This window comes from Rhodamnia argentea, chromosome 11 (assembly GCF_020921035.1).
Source record: "Rhodamnia argentea isolate NSW1041297 chromosome 11, ASM2092103v1, whole genome shotgun sequence".
Classification (NCBI taxonomy): domain Eukaryota; kingdom Viridiplantae; phylum Streptophyta; class Magnoliopsida; order Myrtales; family Myrtaceae; genus Rhodamnia; species Rhodamnia argentea.
The window spans coordinates 22,275,671-22,295,136 of record NC_063160.1 but is presented as its reverse complement, the minus strand read 5'-3'; the positions used below and the strand labels follow the sequence as shown (position 1 = coordinate 22,295,136).

General features: G+C 39.8%; 2 protein-coding genes across 2 annotated transcripts; both read left to right on the top strand.

The window, feature by feature from the left end:
- Positions 1-702: 702 nt before the first annotated feature.
- LOC115732785 (GDP-mannose 4,6 dehydratase 2-like) lies at positions 703-1,659 on the top strand. Its single transcript, XM_048273077.1, has one exon. The coding sequence runs from the start codon at positions 718-720 to the stop codon at positions 1,657-1,659; it is 942 nt and encodes a 313-aa protein (XP_048129034.1). The 5' UTR covers positions 703-717.
- A 15,143-nt stretch (positions 1,660-16,802) lies between these two features.
- LOC115728899 (serine/threonine-protein kinase/endoribonuclease IRE1b-like) lies at positions 16,803-18,691 on the top strand. Its single transcript, XM_030659314.1, has 5 exons — positions 16,803-17,326; positions 17,428-17,594; positions 17,661-17,895; positions 18,139-18,460; positions 18,560-18,691. The coding sequence occupies exons 1-5, from the start codon at positions 16,803-16,805 to the stop codon at positions 18,689-18,691; spliced, it is 1,380 nt and encodes a 459-aa protein (XP_030515174.1).
- Positions 18,692-19,466: the final 775 nt, after the last annotated feature.

The following is a 19,466-nucleotide window of genomic DNA, read 5'->3' as shown; positions in this document are numbered from 1 at the left end:
GCTAGCATATTCTTATATTTGATTATCTTTCTTTTTGGTTACTAATAATTTTAGATCCTTTTTTTTCCCTTAATCTTACTCTTAGCAAAATTTTGTTATTTAAAGAAATTGATTCCTCAAAGAAACCGGACAAAAAAAATCCTTCGATTTCGTGGGATGTAAAAAGCACGGTTACTGGAGGTAGAGTAACGATGCCATACCCAAGCATTTTCTTTTTTAATATATAAAGATATTACAAACCAGGAACATTTCATAAAAAAAAAAACAATACAATAATAGAAAAAGAAGAAGAAGAAGATATTTTCTATAATCAGCTCTCGTGATTTTGATTTATATCTAGAAATTCTTCTTCTTTTATTTTGATACACGAGTGCCTTAAAACCCTAGGGTTTTTGTCGACATTCACTCGATTTAAATCTGCCCCTTCACCAAGAAGGTCTCAAGAGCGGACCGGTTTCCCCATCCTACGCGACGATGGCGACCGCGATCAAGAGCGACACGCCCAAATCCGGATCCGGAGCCAATGGCGAAGCCCCGTCCAAGGAGCCGCAGCACCGCAAGGTGGCCCTGATCGCCGGCATCACCGGACAGGACGGGTCGTACCTCACCGAGTTGCTGCTCGACAAAGGGTACGAGGTCCACGGCCTGATCCGTCACTCATCCAACTTCAGCACCCGACGAGTCGACCACATCTACATCGATGCCCACAATGCCCACATGGCCCAGATGAAGCTTCACCACGCGGATCTCACCGACGCCTCGTCTATCCGCCGCTTGATCGACACGATCTCCCCCGATGAGGTCTACAATCTCAACGACCAGACCAACGTGGCGCCCTCCTTCGAGATGCCTGATTACATCGTTGATGTGGTCGCCACGGTTGCCCTCCGCCTCCTCGAGGCCGTGCGTTCTCACGTCTCTGCTACCGGCCGCAGCCACATCCGTTACTGCCAGGCTGGGTCTTCAGAGATATTTGGGCCTCAGGAATATGAATATTGGCCCTGGAATCCGCAGACACCACTGTCTGAGACATCCCCGTTCAACCCCCGGTCCCCCTACGCGGTGTCCAAGTGCACTGCACATCGGTACGCGGTTCACTACCGCGAGGCCCATGGGTTGTTCGTGTGCAACGGTATCCTGTTCAACCACGAGTCCCCGAGACGGGGCGAAAACTTCTTGAGCCGGAAGATCACGAGGGCTGTCGGGCGGATCAAGATGGGGCTGCAGAGCAAGTTCTTCCTGAAGAATTTGGATGGCATTCAGGAATGGGGTTTCGCCGGGGACCACATGGAGGCGATGTGGATGATGCTGCAGCAAGAAAAACCGGACGACTACGTGATCGCAACAGAGTGGCACGCGTTGGTGGACTTCTTGGAGGTTGCGTTTAAGTATGCGGGGCTGAATCCGTTTGACCTTGTGGAGTTCAAGTATGTGGGGCTGAAGCCGGCAGAGGTTGACAGCATGAAGGGAGACACGACGGTGGAGGTCGACAACAAGACCGGAGATGCAAGTAAGGCCGAGAAAGTGTTGGGTTGGAAGCCCAAGGTTGGGTTTGAGGAGTTGGTGAAGATGATGGTGGACAAGGACATTGAATTGGCTAAGAGAGAGAAAGAGAAGGTTCTTGATGATGCTGCGTACATTGATGATGGTGTTGGGTAGACCAATGAGCTGAAATGTCTGTTGGACTTGTTGCGACTAACCCTATTCATTCTCTTTCAATTAGTACAATGCAAGACTTTTTCATTTTCCTCGCTTTGCTTTATATGAAGTACGCCACCTTCTTGTTCAAGTCCATTCGGATGGGCTTCAGATGATTTTCCTTGCTTCAGATTTGTTCATCTACCTTGTTAAATGTTGTTCAAGTTAGAGAGAAAGAAGGTAGAACAGTGTTTCTTGAACTACTGCAGCATTGGTTTAATGGGACTTATGCAATTCCTTCAAATGTTTGAATGGTTATGACTTGGAACTACGATTGCCCTTTTTGAAAGCGAAAGCATCTATGGAGAGTACCTCTGGCCCTGGGCTTGCCTCTCTTTCTTGACTAAAATCATATGGGCCATTGTCTCACACACTGCCTCTCTTTCTTGACTAAAGCAGCTATGGAGAGTAGATGCAAATTGAATACCATATATTCACTTTTCTTTTTAGCGTCATACATATTATGAATTTCCATTTATCGGTTTCTAGGCACATTAGACTTATGATGTCGCCTTTACTTTCTTCGTGCTCGCACCCGTTTGAAGTTTTCTAATTCAAGATCTCACTAGAAAAAGGAACAGAGTCCCGATCTCCACATGTTATCAAATTCCACAATCAATCCCAGGGCCTCAATAACAAAATCATTCATAATCAAATACAACTACAAAGTGCACTGAATGCCACATTGGTGTTGCTTTCTGTTTACCAACGAGTCACGCATAGAAGATCATGGTGGAACTAATGATGATGATGATGATCGACATTTATCCGTCTTCGGAAGTGCAGAAATAATCGGTCTAGGATCCTAAATTATTAATTCATGCTATTCCAGGTCAATTAAAGTAGATAAGTCTGAATGGGTCTTAAACCCATAATGACCTAATGATAAATGGGTTCAGCTAAGAGAAGATTTCCAACCATTAGGGCTCAAACTCTCCCTCCCTCCTTCCCTCTTCACTCTTTCTTGTCGCTAGTCGCATCTTCTCAATGAAGACCGAGAAAAAATCACCGGCCGTCGGACATCATCACTTTCATTCTCTTGATCGTGACTGAGAACGTTAAAAAGTTTGAACCTTGGTCGAAGAATGCATCGTGCATCATAAATATAGTGTACGCTTGGTTGTTGGGGCTGATTCATTAGTCCGCTAATTATCGGCCATTAGCATCTCGCCAAGTTAAGATGATTTATTGATACCAAAAGAGGAGCATTGCAAGAATGTTTTGATTTCTTTCTCTAATTACATGTGCGTTGGTAGATAAACAAAAGTCATTTGATCGAGATTGTCCAAAGTCTATCGCATTTTGAACTAAATCATTTTAACCAGGATGATTTCGTATTCGTCTCTTGTCGTTGGAATATTTCCTAAATAATATTCAAATCAAACATCAAATTATTTAGTTTGGAGCATTGTGATTCAATTTCCAATTGATTTGATTTTCGAGACCAAAGATTGGATCCCAATTAAAATAGTTTCCTATGTTGATCGTGATAAATACTTACTTTATGGTCAATCATCGATATGGCGCATGACATTTAGGACATATTCCTATTAAGAAGATTAATACCAAAAAAAAAAAAAAATTTGCATGCATTTATGATGGATGCAGTTGCCATATTTTAGAAATTACGTAGCCATATCGGACATTACCTAATTTAGATTAAGATTTAATATAAACTAGTTCCTAGTTTTTTTTTTTTTTGGTCGAAACTAGTTCCTAGTTTAGATTAGGTCATCATGTACATTTATGAAATTTTCTATTTTAACTCAAAAGTAAAATCATAAATAAAACAGTTATACACAGTATTAATTTAAACAAAAACACATCTTAAATTGTAGTGTTGTTCTAATACCTGAGGATATACACTTATCCTTTAAATTGAATTAGGTCATCACGTAGATTTATAAAACTTTAATTTACGATTTTATTTTTGAGTTGAAATAGAAAAGTTTATTCATCTACATGATGACCTAATTTAAACTAGGAAATAGTTATCTTAAATCTTAATCTAAATTAGGTAATATCCGATATGGCTACGCAATTTCTAAAATGGCAACTGTATCCATCGTAAATGCATGCAATTTTTTGTATTAATCTTCTTAATAGGAATAAGTCCGAAATTAATGTCATGCGAAATATCAAATCGCATTAGAATTGCAATGCTCAAAATTAGATAGCTTGGTATTTGATTTGAATATTATTTAGGAAATTACCTAAATGGACAATAGACTCCAACGACAAGGGGAATAGAGAAGTCATCCCGATTAAAGTAATTTAGTCCTAAATGTGATTGACTTTGGGAAATCTCCATCAAATGACTTTCATTGACCTTCCAACAAACATGTAATTAGCGAAAAAAATCAAAACATTCTCGTAATCCTCTTCTTTGGTATCAATAAATTATCTTACTTAAGCCAACTTGGCAAGGTGCTAATTGCCCAATAATGATAATTAATGAGCCCCGACAACAAGGCATACATTATATTTATAATGCAAGATAGCATTATTCGACATTTTGTCATTAAGGCTTAGTGACCGATTGCGAAATTGATAACATATGGCGATCAGCATAATTGTGCTTTTTTCCAGTGAAACTTTGAAGGTTAAAACTTTTCTTACTAGAGAACTTTAAAGGGGTGTCAACTGATTTTGTGCGAGCATGACAAAAGGAAAGGCACCGTTATAAGTCTAACGTGCTCAAAAGCCTATAAATGGAAATTCATAATATGCAGGATGCTCAAAAAGAGAAGTAAATATATGATATGCGATTTGTGTCTACTAAATTGATTCCCTAGTTCTAACCTCTTTCTTTCAAATACAAAAATAAATATATGACATGGATTTTCTTTTTTCTTCAATTTATTAGATAAAGTGATGCAATCTAATTTCCTAAATGCACTAGTGAATTTAGCTTTTTTATTTATTTTTTCAATGAAAATGTGATCTCTCCTTCATTTGTGTTTTTTCCTGTTATAATTTCATTTTTTTTTTGTTATAGTAAAACGAAACTAAATTAAGAAGTTCGCTATAAGGTACGTAACTATAAGATATTGGCTAGCCTAAAACTGGATATAAAGGAATTGGCTAAAAATACTAAATTAACTGAAAAATTTAACTATATGCCGAAGCATATACAAGCTAGAATCTAGTTGCATGAATCAAATCTATATGTTGAATGCAACACATAATTTGACCACCGAAACTACACTTTGCAACAGCACCCCGGGTATATGGAAATTCACACAAATGAACCGATGTCGGTTTGGGACTATTCAATCTTAGACTTCATATAATTGAAGTAAGATCGATCGAACATGAATGTGTCTAAACCCTTGCAAGGTGGATTGGATAGCGCCTGCCAGAGCCATCAAAGCAATATTGACTTAGTACCTTAATAAAAATAAAAAAATTTATGCGAGTCAATAGCTCTAGAAATCATTACAGTTCCAAAAAGTAATTTATTTCTCATATTGATCTTGGTGAATACTTACTATTAATTTAGGAAATATTCATGTTGACAATATTAATACAAGAAAAAAATTGCATGCGTTTAGGATGGATGCAGCTGCCACATTTTAGAAAATATTTATAAACTTTTCTATTTCAACTCAAAAAAAGAATCATAAATAAAAACCGATATACAAAGTATATCTAGACGGAAACGCATCTTAATATGAGTTGTTGTTCTAATACCTGAGGATATACAGGCACCCTTTTAATTGTTCTTCATTTATCGCCATAAACCGGTATCTTCCTATTTCAAAATAAAAGAGACATTTGAAGGTTTCTTGCACATTAGATTGATTTTGAACCACAAAGAATTTTTGAAACTTAGATATCCAAGTAGTCTTTTTTTTTAGAATATAAAAATTTCCGAAAAGCCTGTAGATAAATAATGGGATTTAACGATAATAAGGAGATTACATGTCCGATAACGGAGGGTTAGTAATGAAATATGATGGAATTCTCCGGACAGGACATTGCCTTTAGGTCGGCACTGTGACAATGAAAGGGGCAAAAAAAAAAAAAAAAAGCCCAAATGAAGGGAACAATGAGAAGACACGGCGGTCAAATCGGCACTACAAATATGATAGAATTGCGCCTTCATGTTCCCGCCGTCGGTTGCATGGGTGCCTTAGTGGCGCCTTTATACCACCATCCAAACCTTATTGATGTGAAATGAATTCACAATCAATTCGGTAAGTCAGGTAAATTTGTGTGCCTGCTAACCATGTCTGCCTGAACCTTGTGTCGAAAAAAGAAACTTCCGTTTTTCGAGTTCTAAATTGATTCAAATGAAGTCTATTGGCTCAGATGAAGTGGGTTTTCCTTAGAAAAATGTTTTCCTGGGTTTTAAAGGAATCGTGACATTTTTGAAACATTAGGGGCTTTTGAGCGCTTACTCGCAAATGCATTCTCGCTGTTTGATGAAATTCATGGTTTTCTAGATTTGCAGAACCCTCGAATCTTGTGTATAATGATCACGTACCTCCAAGTCCGCATAGGATCCAAAGATTTGATAAGCTCATAGCACGAGGATTTGAGTACTTGATTGCTATTATGTCATCCCATTCTACTTCTTCGTTTGCCTATCTTGTCCTCCTTCTGGAATCGGAAGTTGGAGGCGTCGACGGAGGAGAAGGAGAGAGAGAGATTCCTTGTTCCCGGCCTTGAAGTAGAAGTCCGGCGGGTAGAGGTGGAGGGTGCTGAGGTTGAGGTTGGTTCCGCATTCCTTGCAGGTGTAGTTTGATGCCATTGAAGAAGATGATGATGAAGACAGATTGCGAAGACGAAGAAGAAGAAGAGAGGATTTGAGTTGACCGAGGACGAAGTGAGATACAAACGAAGAACGCGTGTGCGCTGACTTCGGGGGCGTTCGAATTGCCTCTCGTTCGTCTGCGGTGCGTATAGCCGTTTGGCACCGTCCCGTTTATAACTGACGAATCTTCTCAAAATCGTCCATCCCTTTGCACCACACGGTCGCAACGATCTAAAAATTGGAATAATGTCGCAGTGCGAAAAATTAATTGGTAGAGGCATATGATATACTCAATTTAAAACGATTTTGTGAACTAATTTTTACATTTCTAAGAATAAGGTTGTCGGACACTCCAACTGTTAAAATTTTCGACCGTCCCAATTCATAATGCGAACTGAACTATCCCAAACTCAAACCTTCAAACAAGCGCCAACGCCACATCTCAAATTAGAGAGGATGCAATTAGCGGAATCTCAATATCATATGTATGTTATTCCCTTAGATTAGTCATTTTGCTAGGGTAGGAAATATCTCTTTTCGGGTGACAATAAGCTCGACTTAGTTGCGTATATCTGGACTCCACGAAGTATTTCAGGAAAAATTGTCCAAAAAGTTCTAAATCCATGGGATCTTTGCTAATTAGTCCAATCGCTCACGTGGACTTTTCTTAAATAATTCTTAAATAATATCTTGAATTTTTATAATTTAGTTTAGTTTTTTTTTTCTCTTCTTTGTTTTTTTGGACTAGCCGGTGAGGAACTCGAAGCGAGGGTGTCGCGGCCCTTGCCCAATCCAAAAAATAAAGAAAAGAAGAACCTAAAAAATAATTTAAACATATTAAAATAATATTTAAAATGTCCATGTCAGCATCGACCGTGCCATGTAAGATAGCCGGTGTCCACATCAGCGAGTTCTGATCAAAATTAGCCGGATTGACTCAATTGACTAAATGTGAAAAGATCCGAGACTCAATTGACACAATTAGAAAGTTTAGGACTAAAATGGCAAAGCTGTAATAAGTCTACGATTTTTTGGACAATTTTTTTCATTATTTGACTTGACTACAAGCCGGGTAAATCACAAGTCGGGTAATTCCGATTCCACGGAATCTGCAGAAGTTCAGTTAGACAAGGTGTAAAATACTGAGGGGTTGAACTCTGCTTCTGAGCCGAATGCCTTAAAAAGCGGGAGCAGCTTAAACGTACTGAGGCCTCCCTTTCAGATTCCTCAAAGCTGCACGGGCTAGGCATTAATGGGATTAATGGTGTGTCAACGATTAATCTTGCAGCTCATATGGGGAAATTGTTTGGAGTAGCTAGGGCCGATGGATTCAACTTCCAATCCCCTCGTTTGCTGGACCCAAGTTCCAGGTCGGGTACGAATTCCGTTGCTCCAGGATCTGCGCAGAACTTAAATGTGGAAGATCCTAGGACCCCAGGAGAGACTGCAGGGCTTCATCGCAGTCCTCCTTCAAATGAATCATCACAACATAAAACCGACTCGGAATTGTTGCAGCAACAGAGACCGGGTTCTCTGCCACCTGATTTAAACTTTGGGTTCCAGTCCCCTAGCTCCCCTGCTTCCGGTAAGCCTGAGACGGAAAAGCCAGATTTAGCATTGCAGCTCTGAGAATATAGGGTTAGTGAATTTGTTTCTACTTCTTTTTCTCTTTGATTTATTAACCTTAGGAAGATGAAGTGGGGATTCACATGACGCCACAGGGCCAATTAAGGGTCCCGCACGTGAATCCAGGCCAGAGCTACAATCTGATCACCTGATGGTGTAAAAGAGTAGGTCTTATTCTTGTATAGATAGAGAGATTCATGGGCCCTCCTGATCCTCTAGGTCCGCTAGCAAGACGGGGTCTGAATTTGTAGCACTAGAAGCCATAATTTAACCTGACGAATATAGTTGTCTCCGAGACTCTGTAGCCCTGTAGAATATGCTTATTTGCATTTGTAATCATTGTTGAAGGCATGACCCAATAGAAATTTCCTTGCCAATTAACTAATGCTGTTAAAGTGCTTCGGTCTGGTTCTGTTGGCAGTTTGTGATTTGTGGGTGCTCATTCATTTCTAGGACAACGAGCAACGATCACACGATGACCATTATCACTAAGTGCAGCAAAACCCGGAGCATAAAATGGGGGAAAGAACTGAATCATGGGTGGTCGAAGGACTCGTGAACAAGAGCTCTTTTAAGTTCTGTCTAAAAATTTGTCCTTATTATGTTTTTTCCTTGGGAAGATAGTGACCTTTGAGGATTCCGCTGAACTAGTGAGAGAACATAAATTGCTCAAAGCGATCAAGAGAGAGATTCAAGAAACCATACAGCCATTAGCATCCTGAGACTTTGTTAAAGCCTATAAGGGGCAAATGTGAGATGGTGAGGAGATGAAACGGACCAAGACACAGACCGCTTACATTTGTGTAAAAGCCATTCAGATAGATGTGCTGCAGCAAGCATGAAAAATTTCACAGGAATTGAAGATTGCAACAGTAAATTACCACTTCGCAGTACTGTCACATGCTCAGATCAATTAGTCACAAGTAAAAGATTATCCTATTCCATCCAGTTACTGTCTGGTAAATCAAACCACGGTCTCAATTGATTAAGGCCCCAAGCAACTAAGATGAAAGGCAGATCTAAATGTTGTAATTACTTGGATTAAATTCATCAAGTCTGCTTCAGTACTCTGAGATAAACCGTGTTAAATTGCCCATAACATTCTTAATTTTGGCCAAGGCAAGCTTCGATGGAATGACATCATTGGCCTTAATAGATCTTTGCCAACATATTATATGGGATTGGAGAATGTATCAACAACAGCAGCTGGGCCTTTAAGTATGCTCAGCGAGAAGGATCCTCTTATATCATTACATTAAACATGTCTTGATATTAACAAGGAAAAAAAAAACAGGTGAATGGAATAAGGAAAACAAAAGCTGATGTGAAGATTCCAATTGACATGCCGTCAAGCACCTAAGCCCTGCAGATCTACTCAGAACCACATTAAACATTGCTGCTAACTTACATAGAATCAAAGAGAAAATAACACCACAAGTGTTATAACTTTCGTACTGCGCTCACTTGAATACAATAATTTCTTTTTTTTTTTCAATAACTTGAGTGCCATAACTTATGTATGGTGCTCACTTAATTGTCATTACTTTTTTTTTTTTTATCACTTGAGTGCCATATAATTTTTCATTGAATCGCTTGAATGCCACAACGTTTTAAAAATGTTCACCACAAATGCTATGCCACACCAAATTTTTGGCTCTTGGGTGAACTTTTTTAAAAGTTTTGACAATTAAATGGGTGAAAAAAAAAAGTTATGACATTCAAGTGAGTGTCGTACGGAAACGTTATGACGCTTGTGCTATATTATCTCTAGAATCAGATCCTGCCAAAAAATTTCAACTTTATCCCCCGACTATAAAAGCGTTTGGTTCCCAATCTCCCATTACTTCCAGCAATCCCTTCTCCACAAGTTAACAGTACATCTTAAAAAGAGTCAAGCACAAGATGCAAAATTATCAGATCCCGCCTAGAAATATACGTATATAGAGAGGATGAAAGATCATCAAGCACTTCCCGGCCGTACTATGAGTTTTTCAAATTGTCAAGAGCAACAGAATACAGGGCTTGTTTTTTCTACCGTTCTATGTGATCTTGTTTTGCAACCCCTTGCCCCAAAGGCCTCTCCCCGAAGTTAAACAGCACACAATCTCGTATAGAGAAACGAGGACAAACATGAGCCCTGCCTCCAAACTATTTTGGACAATTCACCTCGACTAAACGGTTATAAAATTTATCATGGTACGACAGCGCCCCAGGAAGGTTAATTTGGAATGCATTTCTATCACAGGTAAAACACGTGAGATTATAAGTTGTAACGCATATATTTCATTCCTAACTGCAATATAAGAGTCCAAGACAACTCTTAGATATCAGTGCAAGCATACGAGGTCCGTTCATTGCGAAAATAAAATGGTTTCCTTTTGAGGAAACATTAGTAAATCGGAGCTATGATATTTTATAAGACTTCGTCGCAATCTTTTGTTTGCATACAGAACCCAACTTACTTTGCTGACCATTTCTAGAATTACAAGTTGAAAGCACGGACTGTTTATTAATTATCGATAAAAATTCAAGTTTGAAACTCATGGAATCAACCTCTTTTGCTTTTAATTAATCCGAGCCAAAAAAACAAAAGAGACGCCATGAGAATTGAACGATGAACCGTATGAGGCAGGGAACTCTCAAGCATGGTCGTTGTGGATCCTTAAGATATCTCAAAACTTGTTGACATTGTTCACTTTAAAAATGAAACTTTCATGGGATTGTAATGGAAACATTCTTCCTCAGACTTCAAACAGGCAAAGGGCGCAGAGTTCTGACGTGCAAATGGACTTGCCAGTCATAGACCTCAATAAAAATCACAATTTACTGCCAATTTAAGCACATGAAGGCAGTTTGGGATGGAAAATGTAGAATAAGGTATTTTTTTTTTTTTGGTCATATAGAATAAGGTATTTTAATCGATCATTAAGTGCACCAAAATTCGTCAGCGATTTTCAGTCAAAATTGACCGAAATGACTAAATTTGCACAAATGCAAAACATTTAGGACTGAATTGGCAAAAATACAAAAGGTTTAGGACCTTTTGAACTATTCTCCCCGTTCACTAAGCCATTGAAACTCTCATGTTGGTGCATATTCCAACTATCAAAATTGCAATCAGGACACCTCAAGAAGAAGAAAAGAGACATTTCCAGCAGCGACTAAGATGAACAAAGACTCACCAAAAAGTTGTGATATACGAAGGCTCTAGGCTCCCACAACATGACCGTCATCTCCCTTTCTTCAGCAGCATCACAGAAGCAATTCGTCTCCACTCAATTGCATTCCGCCGCATATGACAACGCAACGGAAACCAAATCACTGGAGGAAGTCAACGAAATTCCACATCTCGACCGTATTCCTCGCGATCGAGGGCGGAGGAGCTGCCGGGCATCGAAAGAATCCCTGAGGGCGATCAGAACGACGAAGGAGAACATGACGAGCAGCGTAAGGATCAGACTCGAGGACGACAACAACGTCGACTTGCAAGCTAGAAATTGCGAGGTCCTCTCCTTCGCCGTCTGAAGTATATTTGCGAGAATGCCGCGTTCGATTCTGGTGGTAGACCGGAGGAAGGTCTGGAAATCGAAGACTCGAATACGCCGGCTTTTATCTGAACTTTTTATTGCAACGATGCGCCGAGAGGTCATGGCAGGCAACTCGTTAAAGTTTGAAGCTTCTACACGTACAACATTTTCCAATGTTTCAATCATTATGTGATTAACAATTATGCTATAGTCCTTAATTGCATGGATTTGCTAATCTCGTAATTACTACAGTTACTTTATGTATTTTTTTTCCAGATTAAAGTTACGATCAATTTGCATAACATTGTCATTTTTCCGAATTTTCGAAACACTTTGACCGTGAAATTCGTGGATTTCTCAATCCGTATAGAATGACGTTTACTTTTGATTTTTCATCTTGATTTTTTTCTGTTTGCATTTTTATCGCCAGGCGGACCCCTCTAATCTCGTGTATAGAGATTGCGTACATCCAAAGCAAGGATATTACTAAAAAAGTCATAAATCTATTGTAATTGTGCTAATTCAGTCCTAAACCTTTTTTTTTCCGATTCAGTCCTAAACCTTTTTCCTATTTCAGTCCATCTAGCAAATTTTGGTCGACCGGCACTAACGTGGACACCGACTGACCGGCGGCCGAATATTTTAATATCTTTTTGAATTTTCTTTTATGATTTTTATATTCTTTTTCTTTTTCTTTTATCTTGTTTTTTCTTCCCCCCATTCCCTTCCCTCTCCTCCCCTCCCCTCCTCCAGCCGGTTGCCATAGTTCGGCAACTAGCCAAAGGGGCGGCCGATTTGCCTTGCCATGGCGAAGGTCGACCTCGCCGTTGCTAGGCTAGGTCGTGCCTAGCCATGGCCGAGCGTGGCTCAACCTCGCCGGCTTAGATATGGGCTTGCAAGGTCGAGCCTTGCACGGTCGTGGCGGGGCTCGACCTCTCCGTCGATCCCCGCCCGGTGACGGCAAGGTCGATCCCCGCCGTGGCAGGGCGAGTCGGCCTCTTCGGCCGCCCCTCCGGCTGATTGCCGGATTATGGCAACCGGCTGGAGGTGGCGAGGGGAGGGGAAGAAAAAAAAAAAGAAAAGAAGAAGAAAAAAGCATAAAAAATTATTTTAAAAATCATAAAATTTAAAAAATATTAAAATATTGGGTCACCGGCCGGCCGGCATCCACGTCAGTACCGGCCGGCGAAAATTCGCCAGATGGATTGAATTAATACAATTTTAAAAGGACTAAATCGGTAAAAAAAAAAGGTTTGATACTAAATTGACACAATTGTAATAGATTTAGGACTTTTTGGTAATTTTCCCATCCACTCCAAAGCTCGTATGTCCTTTACATTTTGCGTCCTCAAACTTTGTTAAAAGACTCTCTTTCTTTCTTTTTTTTTCCGTCGAGATTGTGTTAAAGTCCGTAAGGCATTTTGCTTCCTCGGACGTTTTGAGTGTATGTATCTCTCGAACAGGCATGTTTCCTCTTTTGAGTAGTCATGTAATTGTGCATCTAATCTTTGAAAGAAAGAATTACTGCAGATCAATTGAATTCGTTTATCACCAAAAATCGGTATCTTCCTATTTCCTAAATTAAACACTCTCGTCAACAACGAAATAGGAAATACATCCAGTCAAAGTCACACGGTTCCAACTTTAGATAAAGGATATAGTATGACGTTCTGATATATCCCTAGTTAGTGCAGATAGTAACATCACGTACTTCTTATAAACTCCGAGTTCTCTTTCAGTTTTTGAACTTGTCACGAGCGCGACTTTTCTCTCACTCACACACTCAAAAAAAGGAAGAGAACTCTGAGTGTTTATTTTAGGAAATAGGAAGATACCATGTTAGAAATGGTGCATATTTTTTTTGGCATGTGTCCGGTCCAATGGAACCACCTGGGAACTAGACCAGACCAGTGGTCCGATTCCCGATTCTGAAAAATTGAGAACCGAGATCACTGGTCCGGCTCTCGGTTCTTGAGGGGAACCGGACCGAACCAGGAATCAATCACCTCTAGAAGACAGTTTGCGATGGAAAATGTAGAATAAGGTATTTTAATCGATCATTAAGTGCACCAAAATCCACCAGCGATTTTCAGTCAAAATTGGCCGAAATGACTGAATTTGCACGAATACAAAAGGTTTAAGAATGAATTGGCAAATTGTAAAAGGTTTATGACTTTTTGGACTATTTTCTGGTTCACTAAGCCAATGAAACTGCATATTCCAACTATCAAATTTGCAATCTGTACGCCTCAAGAAGAAGAAAAGAGACCGGAAATCGATTTGCTGAGTTCGATTCCGGTGGGAGACCAGAGCAAGATTTGGAAATCGAAGACTTGAACACACCAATTTTTATCTGAAATTTTTATTGCAGCGATGCGCCGAGAGGTGGCACCAGCATGGCATAAAACTCGTTGAAGTTAGAAGCTTCAACACGTACAACATTTTTCAATGTTTCAATCATTATGTGATTAACAATTAGGAAATAGTCCTTAATTGCATGGATTAATTCAATATGATATCTCCTTGCCTCCACAATATATTTGGTAATCTCGTAATTAGACATGGCCAGATTAAACCATAGGCCCGGAATTGCCGGTTCCAGGCCGGTTCCGACCTGTTTAATAATTTAAAAAAAAAAAAAGGAGGGGCAGCTGCCCGCCCCCCCCGTTCCGACCTGTTTAATAATTTAAAAAAAAAAAAGGAGGGGCAGCCCCCCCCCCCTCAAACGGCTCTTTGGGCGGTTGCAATGCAACGGCCCAAAGAGCCGTTGCCATGCAATTGGCTATTGCTTCACCCAAAAAAAAAATTGATTTTTTTTAAAGTTAAATAACTCTCCCATTCTCTATAAATACATATCTTCCCCATTTCATTTTTCTCACAAACACTCTCAACAATTCTCTCAATCCGCTCAATTTTCTCAATCCCACATCAATTCTCTCAATCGGATTTTCGATTAATTCTCTAAAAAAAGCAAGTGAAAGCAAAAATACTAGAAAGGCCAAGATTCTCTCAATCGAATTTTCGATCAATTCTCTAAAAAAGGCAAGTGAAAGCAGAAATACTGGAAAGGCCAAGATAGCGATGGGAGATTCCGAGTATCCTATTCCTGGATATGATCCTCGTGAGTATACATATTGGGAAGACAACGACGATAATATCAACATTGTTCCCATTCTGAACGTTGGGCACGTCCTAACACAAGAAAGTCTTCATCTTTTTACTAGTGTCGAAGAAACGTCGACGACAAATGAGCCGGAACGGAAGGGCCGCATGAGTACATCCGACTTGTGGTTACATTTCGACAAGGTATATGATAAAAGCGTATGTAAGTATAATATAAATTGTAAATATTGTTTGCAAACATACAAATTTACGAAAGGAGATCACTACGGAACATTCCGTCAAGACCTGACGAAAAAACATCCAACGCAGGCGGGGATCGACACTACGCAGGTGGCCTCCGAATATTCACCGACCATATAACAGCTTTAAATTTTTTAATTTATTCAATACAAATATTTAATATTAACTGCATAAAAAAATTAAAAATTTAGAGACTATATTGTACGTCGGACAAAAGTTCAGAAGCCACATCAAATATAATAAAATTTTCGGGATAAGATTGTATATTACATCAAAGTTTAGCGATAATTTTTATAGTTATTTCTAATTATTATGACCGAGTAGATTACCATGATTAATTATGGGTCGGGCTTTATTTTATTCTCTCTCTATCTTTTATTTTTATTTTTAATTTTATGAAAGGGAAACTCGGAGGGATTTCACTTTTCGTGATACGAAACGTCCTCGAAGTCACTTGCCGGCCAAAGTGTCAAAAAGGCCAAAAAAGCCCGTTTGGCTTTCGGCCCGGTTGCTTCAGCCCGACTCAAACCCCGGGGCTCCACATCGCCACGTGTGCAATCTCGGGAAATAGATAAACTAGTGAAAGAGAACATAAATAAAGAATCGCGTAGCATTCCGTCACAATGCATCCGCGATTGCTCAAAGCGATCAAGGGAGAGATTCAAGAAATCATACAGTCATTATGCCAATGCATATTTCACCTAAAGACCACGCTACAAGAAGAAATTTTCAGCTGAAAAATTAATTCTGCCAGAGTTACTAACCGCTTCTAACACAACGGCATCGGCAATGCAATCGAAACCAAATCACAGTGAAAAGTTCAACAAAATTCCACCTATTGACGGTATTCCTCACGACCCAGACTGGAGGAGCTGCCGGGCATCGATAGAAGCTCGAGGGCGAGAAGGATTAGAACGACGAAGGAGAACAAGATGAGCAGCATAAGGATCGGACTCGAGGACGCCGACGCCAACTTGCGAGATGGAAATCGCGAGGTCCTCTGCTTTGCCATCTAAAGTTCAATTCTGGTGGGAGACCGGATCAAGATTTGGAAATCGAAGACTCGAATACGCCGGTTTTTATCTGAAATTTTTATTGCAGCTATCCGCCGTGAGGTGGCACGGGCATGGCAGGCAACTCGTTGACTTTTAAAGCTTCTACAAGTACAACATTTTTCAATGTTTCAATCATTATGTGATTAATTATTAGGGTATAGCCCTTAATTGCATGGATTAATTCAATATGATATCTCCTTGCCTCCATAATTTGTTTGGAAATCTCGTAATTACTAGAGTTACTTTATGTTTTTTTCCGGATTAATGTTACTATCGATTTGTATAACATTGTCATTTCTCCAAATTTTCGAAACACTTTTGACTGTGAAACCGATGGATTTCTCAATTCGTATAGAGTGGCATTTAATTTTGATTTTTCGTCTTGATTTTTTTTGTTTGCATTTTCATCTCGAGGCGGACCTCGAATCTCCCGTACAGAGATTGCGTGCCTCCAAAGCTCTTATGTCCTTTACATTTTGTGTCCTCAGACTTTGTTAAAGCCCCCCCTTTTTTTTTTCCTTTTTTCTCTTTCCCGGTCGAGACTTTGTTAACGTCTATAAGGAGCAAATGTGAGATAGTGAGGAGATGAAACAGATCAAGACGCGGTTCCAACTTTAGATAAAGGATATAGGATGATGTTCTGATATATTCCTAGTTAGTGCAGATAGTAACATCACGTACTTCTTATAAACTCCGAGTTCTCTTTCGCTTTTTGAACTTGTCACCAGCGCGACTTTTCTCTCACTCGCACACTCAACTGATCCGACAAGCTCAATGGAAGAGAGAAAGCTGGAATTGATTGTTCAAGACGTGGCTACCATAATGCGACAAATTATGCTCGAGAAGGATATACATTTTGGTGTTTTCACGCCGATTGAGGGGTTGCATATTGAAGTGCACGAAGAAATTGGTAAGGGCCATAACGGGATCACAGTCTATGAGGGCGAATATAAAGGTAATCCTGTTGCCGTGAAAACCTTCCCTTGTGGTCACGTTGACGTAGAGGAGGGCACTGTCAACTTCATACACATGCGCCCACATCGAAATGTGGTATCTATTCACAAAGTAATCCAGAGCTACAGGGGATACGGGTTAATTGTTCAAGAGCGATGTGATTTTAGTCTGCAGAATCTCATCGTCGCGCTCCGCCCTTCTTCTGATTTCGATATGATGCCTGGTGATGCACCCGCAGTGGTTGTTCACAAAAAGAAGCTTTCATCTCTCAAGGATAGGATGCGGAAGTTTGAGTTGTGGACAGCTAATGGTCATCCCTCGCAGACGTTGTTGAAACTAATGGAGTAATTTTTCTGTTTTGGTTTGAATTGATGGATAAAAGTTTGCTTTAATTTCCAATGGCTTAGTTTATTGTTACGTATGTTTACTACGTGTTTTGATATAGGGATGTGGCATTAGGACTGGATCACTTCCATAAATCTGGTAGAGTTCATGGAGACTTGAGACCTGAAAATGTGTTGATTGTTAAAGAAGATCACGAACGTCTATCTGCGAAGCTATCTGACGCGGGGATTACCGGATATCAAACATGGATGGGAAATCTTGCCCCTGGTAGGTTCATCTTCTTTTTGTCAAGTGCATAATCTGAATGCTAATGATCTGATATATGACTTGCAGGTCGTGCAAAACAGTTACTTCATGGTCAGAGCCCTACACCGGAAACAGACATGTTCTGCTTCGGTCGTCTCTTGCTCTTTTGTGCCTATGATGGACAGCATCAATTCGATGCCTTTCGAGATCCTGACGAGAATACTAAGAAAAATAGTGAGAATCACGATATAGAAAAATTGGATTTGAACGTCGAAGTCAAGCTCCTCATCAAGCGTTTGCTAAATCCGCTTCCTCAGTCGAGGTGAGAGCCGATGGATCCGAACTTTCTGATTGATTTATTCGTGTAGTCGACTCATGTACTCTAATCGAAATTTGATGACCCCAAAAAAATAGTGATGACCCCAAAAAATTCGACTCATGTACTCTAATCGAAATTTGACTGATTTATTCGTGTAGTCGATTTGTTCGAGCATGTTGGGCTGTAGTTCATTATTTGTAATTATTTAGCATGATTCAATAGTTGATTGCTCTTGATTGTTGGCAGGCCAACCATATCGGACGTGCTTATTGATCCAGCTTTTTGGAGTCCAAGCACGAGGATGGACTTTCTATCTGAATTCTTCGCTATCGTACAGAAGTTAAGGGGAGATGATCCTCAAAGCATGGTTCTTACAATATTATCTACCAAGAAGCACAATTTCTTTGATGTAACGTGGAAAGAGGGTTGGAAATCCGGCATAGAGGATCGTTATTTGGCTATCCTAGCAGATGCAAATGTGCACTATAACTTTCAGTCTGCCGAGCACTTGTTGCGAATGGTGAGGAACGCGTGGGCTCACAGGCAGGAAGTTTCGGCAGGCCTGGAGGTACTCTTTGGGTTTGTAATGATTTTTGGGGCTACTGACTTGTGCAAACTTTGTATTTTTATTAAGGTGCTCACAGCTTATATCGTTTTGATGGCGCAGCCCGGCGAGAGTTTAGAGACCTTCTTCACCAAAAGATTTCCCAATCTCTTGATGGAGTCATACCAAGTGGCTTTCAATTACTTACAAAGATATCGATACCTTGGGAAGTTCTTTACAAGGGACAAGCGTTGATGATTAGTAGGCGTGAGGCTGTGAGCCACCATTTAACTATTGACGTAGGCTCTGTTTATTTGCTCTAAACTCTGCATTCTTGCTTGCTCCAAACTCTGCACTCTGGTTCCTGATTGTTTTATTTGCTTTAGTCGAATGGGTTTGCATATTTTTGAATCCCCTAGCATGTCCATGTCACGTTCGATCAATCTTACTTCAAAAATTATTAAAATTATAAGAAGAAAAAAGGCAAATAAAAGAGAGATCGCATCTTCATTGAAAATAAAATAAAATAAAAAAGCTATATTTAGTAGTGTATTTAGGGAATCCCATTGCATCACATTGGATTGTACTTCCATATATAATAGTTAGTCCTAGGAAACCAATTATTCAGTAGATACAAATCACGTATCGTGTCATGTATTCACTTCTCTTTTTTTCGTGCTCGCACAAAAAATCAGCTCACACTTGCCCATTTGAAGTTTAACCTTCATAGTCTTACTTGAAAAGGGTAAGAGTCATGTTGATCCCCATATGTTATCAATTCCGCAATCAATCCCAGGGCCTCAATAACAAAAATCCTGCACAATCAAATACCAGTACAAAGTGCATGAGAAGAATGCAAGTAACGAGCTTTTCGAAACTGCGATAGGATTTTAATCAAGGAAAAAAAACATGACTTTTGGCCGCGACCGTCCGTTTGGCTGGCTTCCTGGAAATCCACAAGCATCGACAAATATTGACTCGTGTTTTAAATACAAAATAAGTTATATCTGGCAAAAATCTTCGACATGTC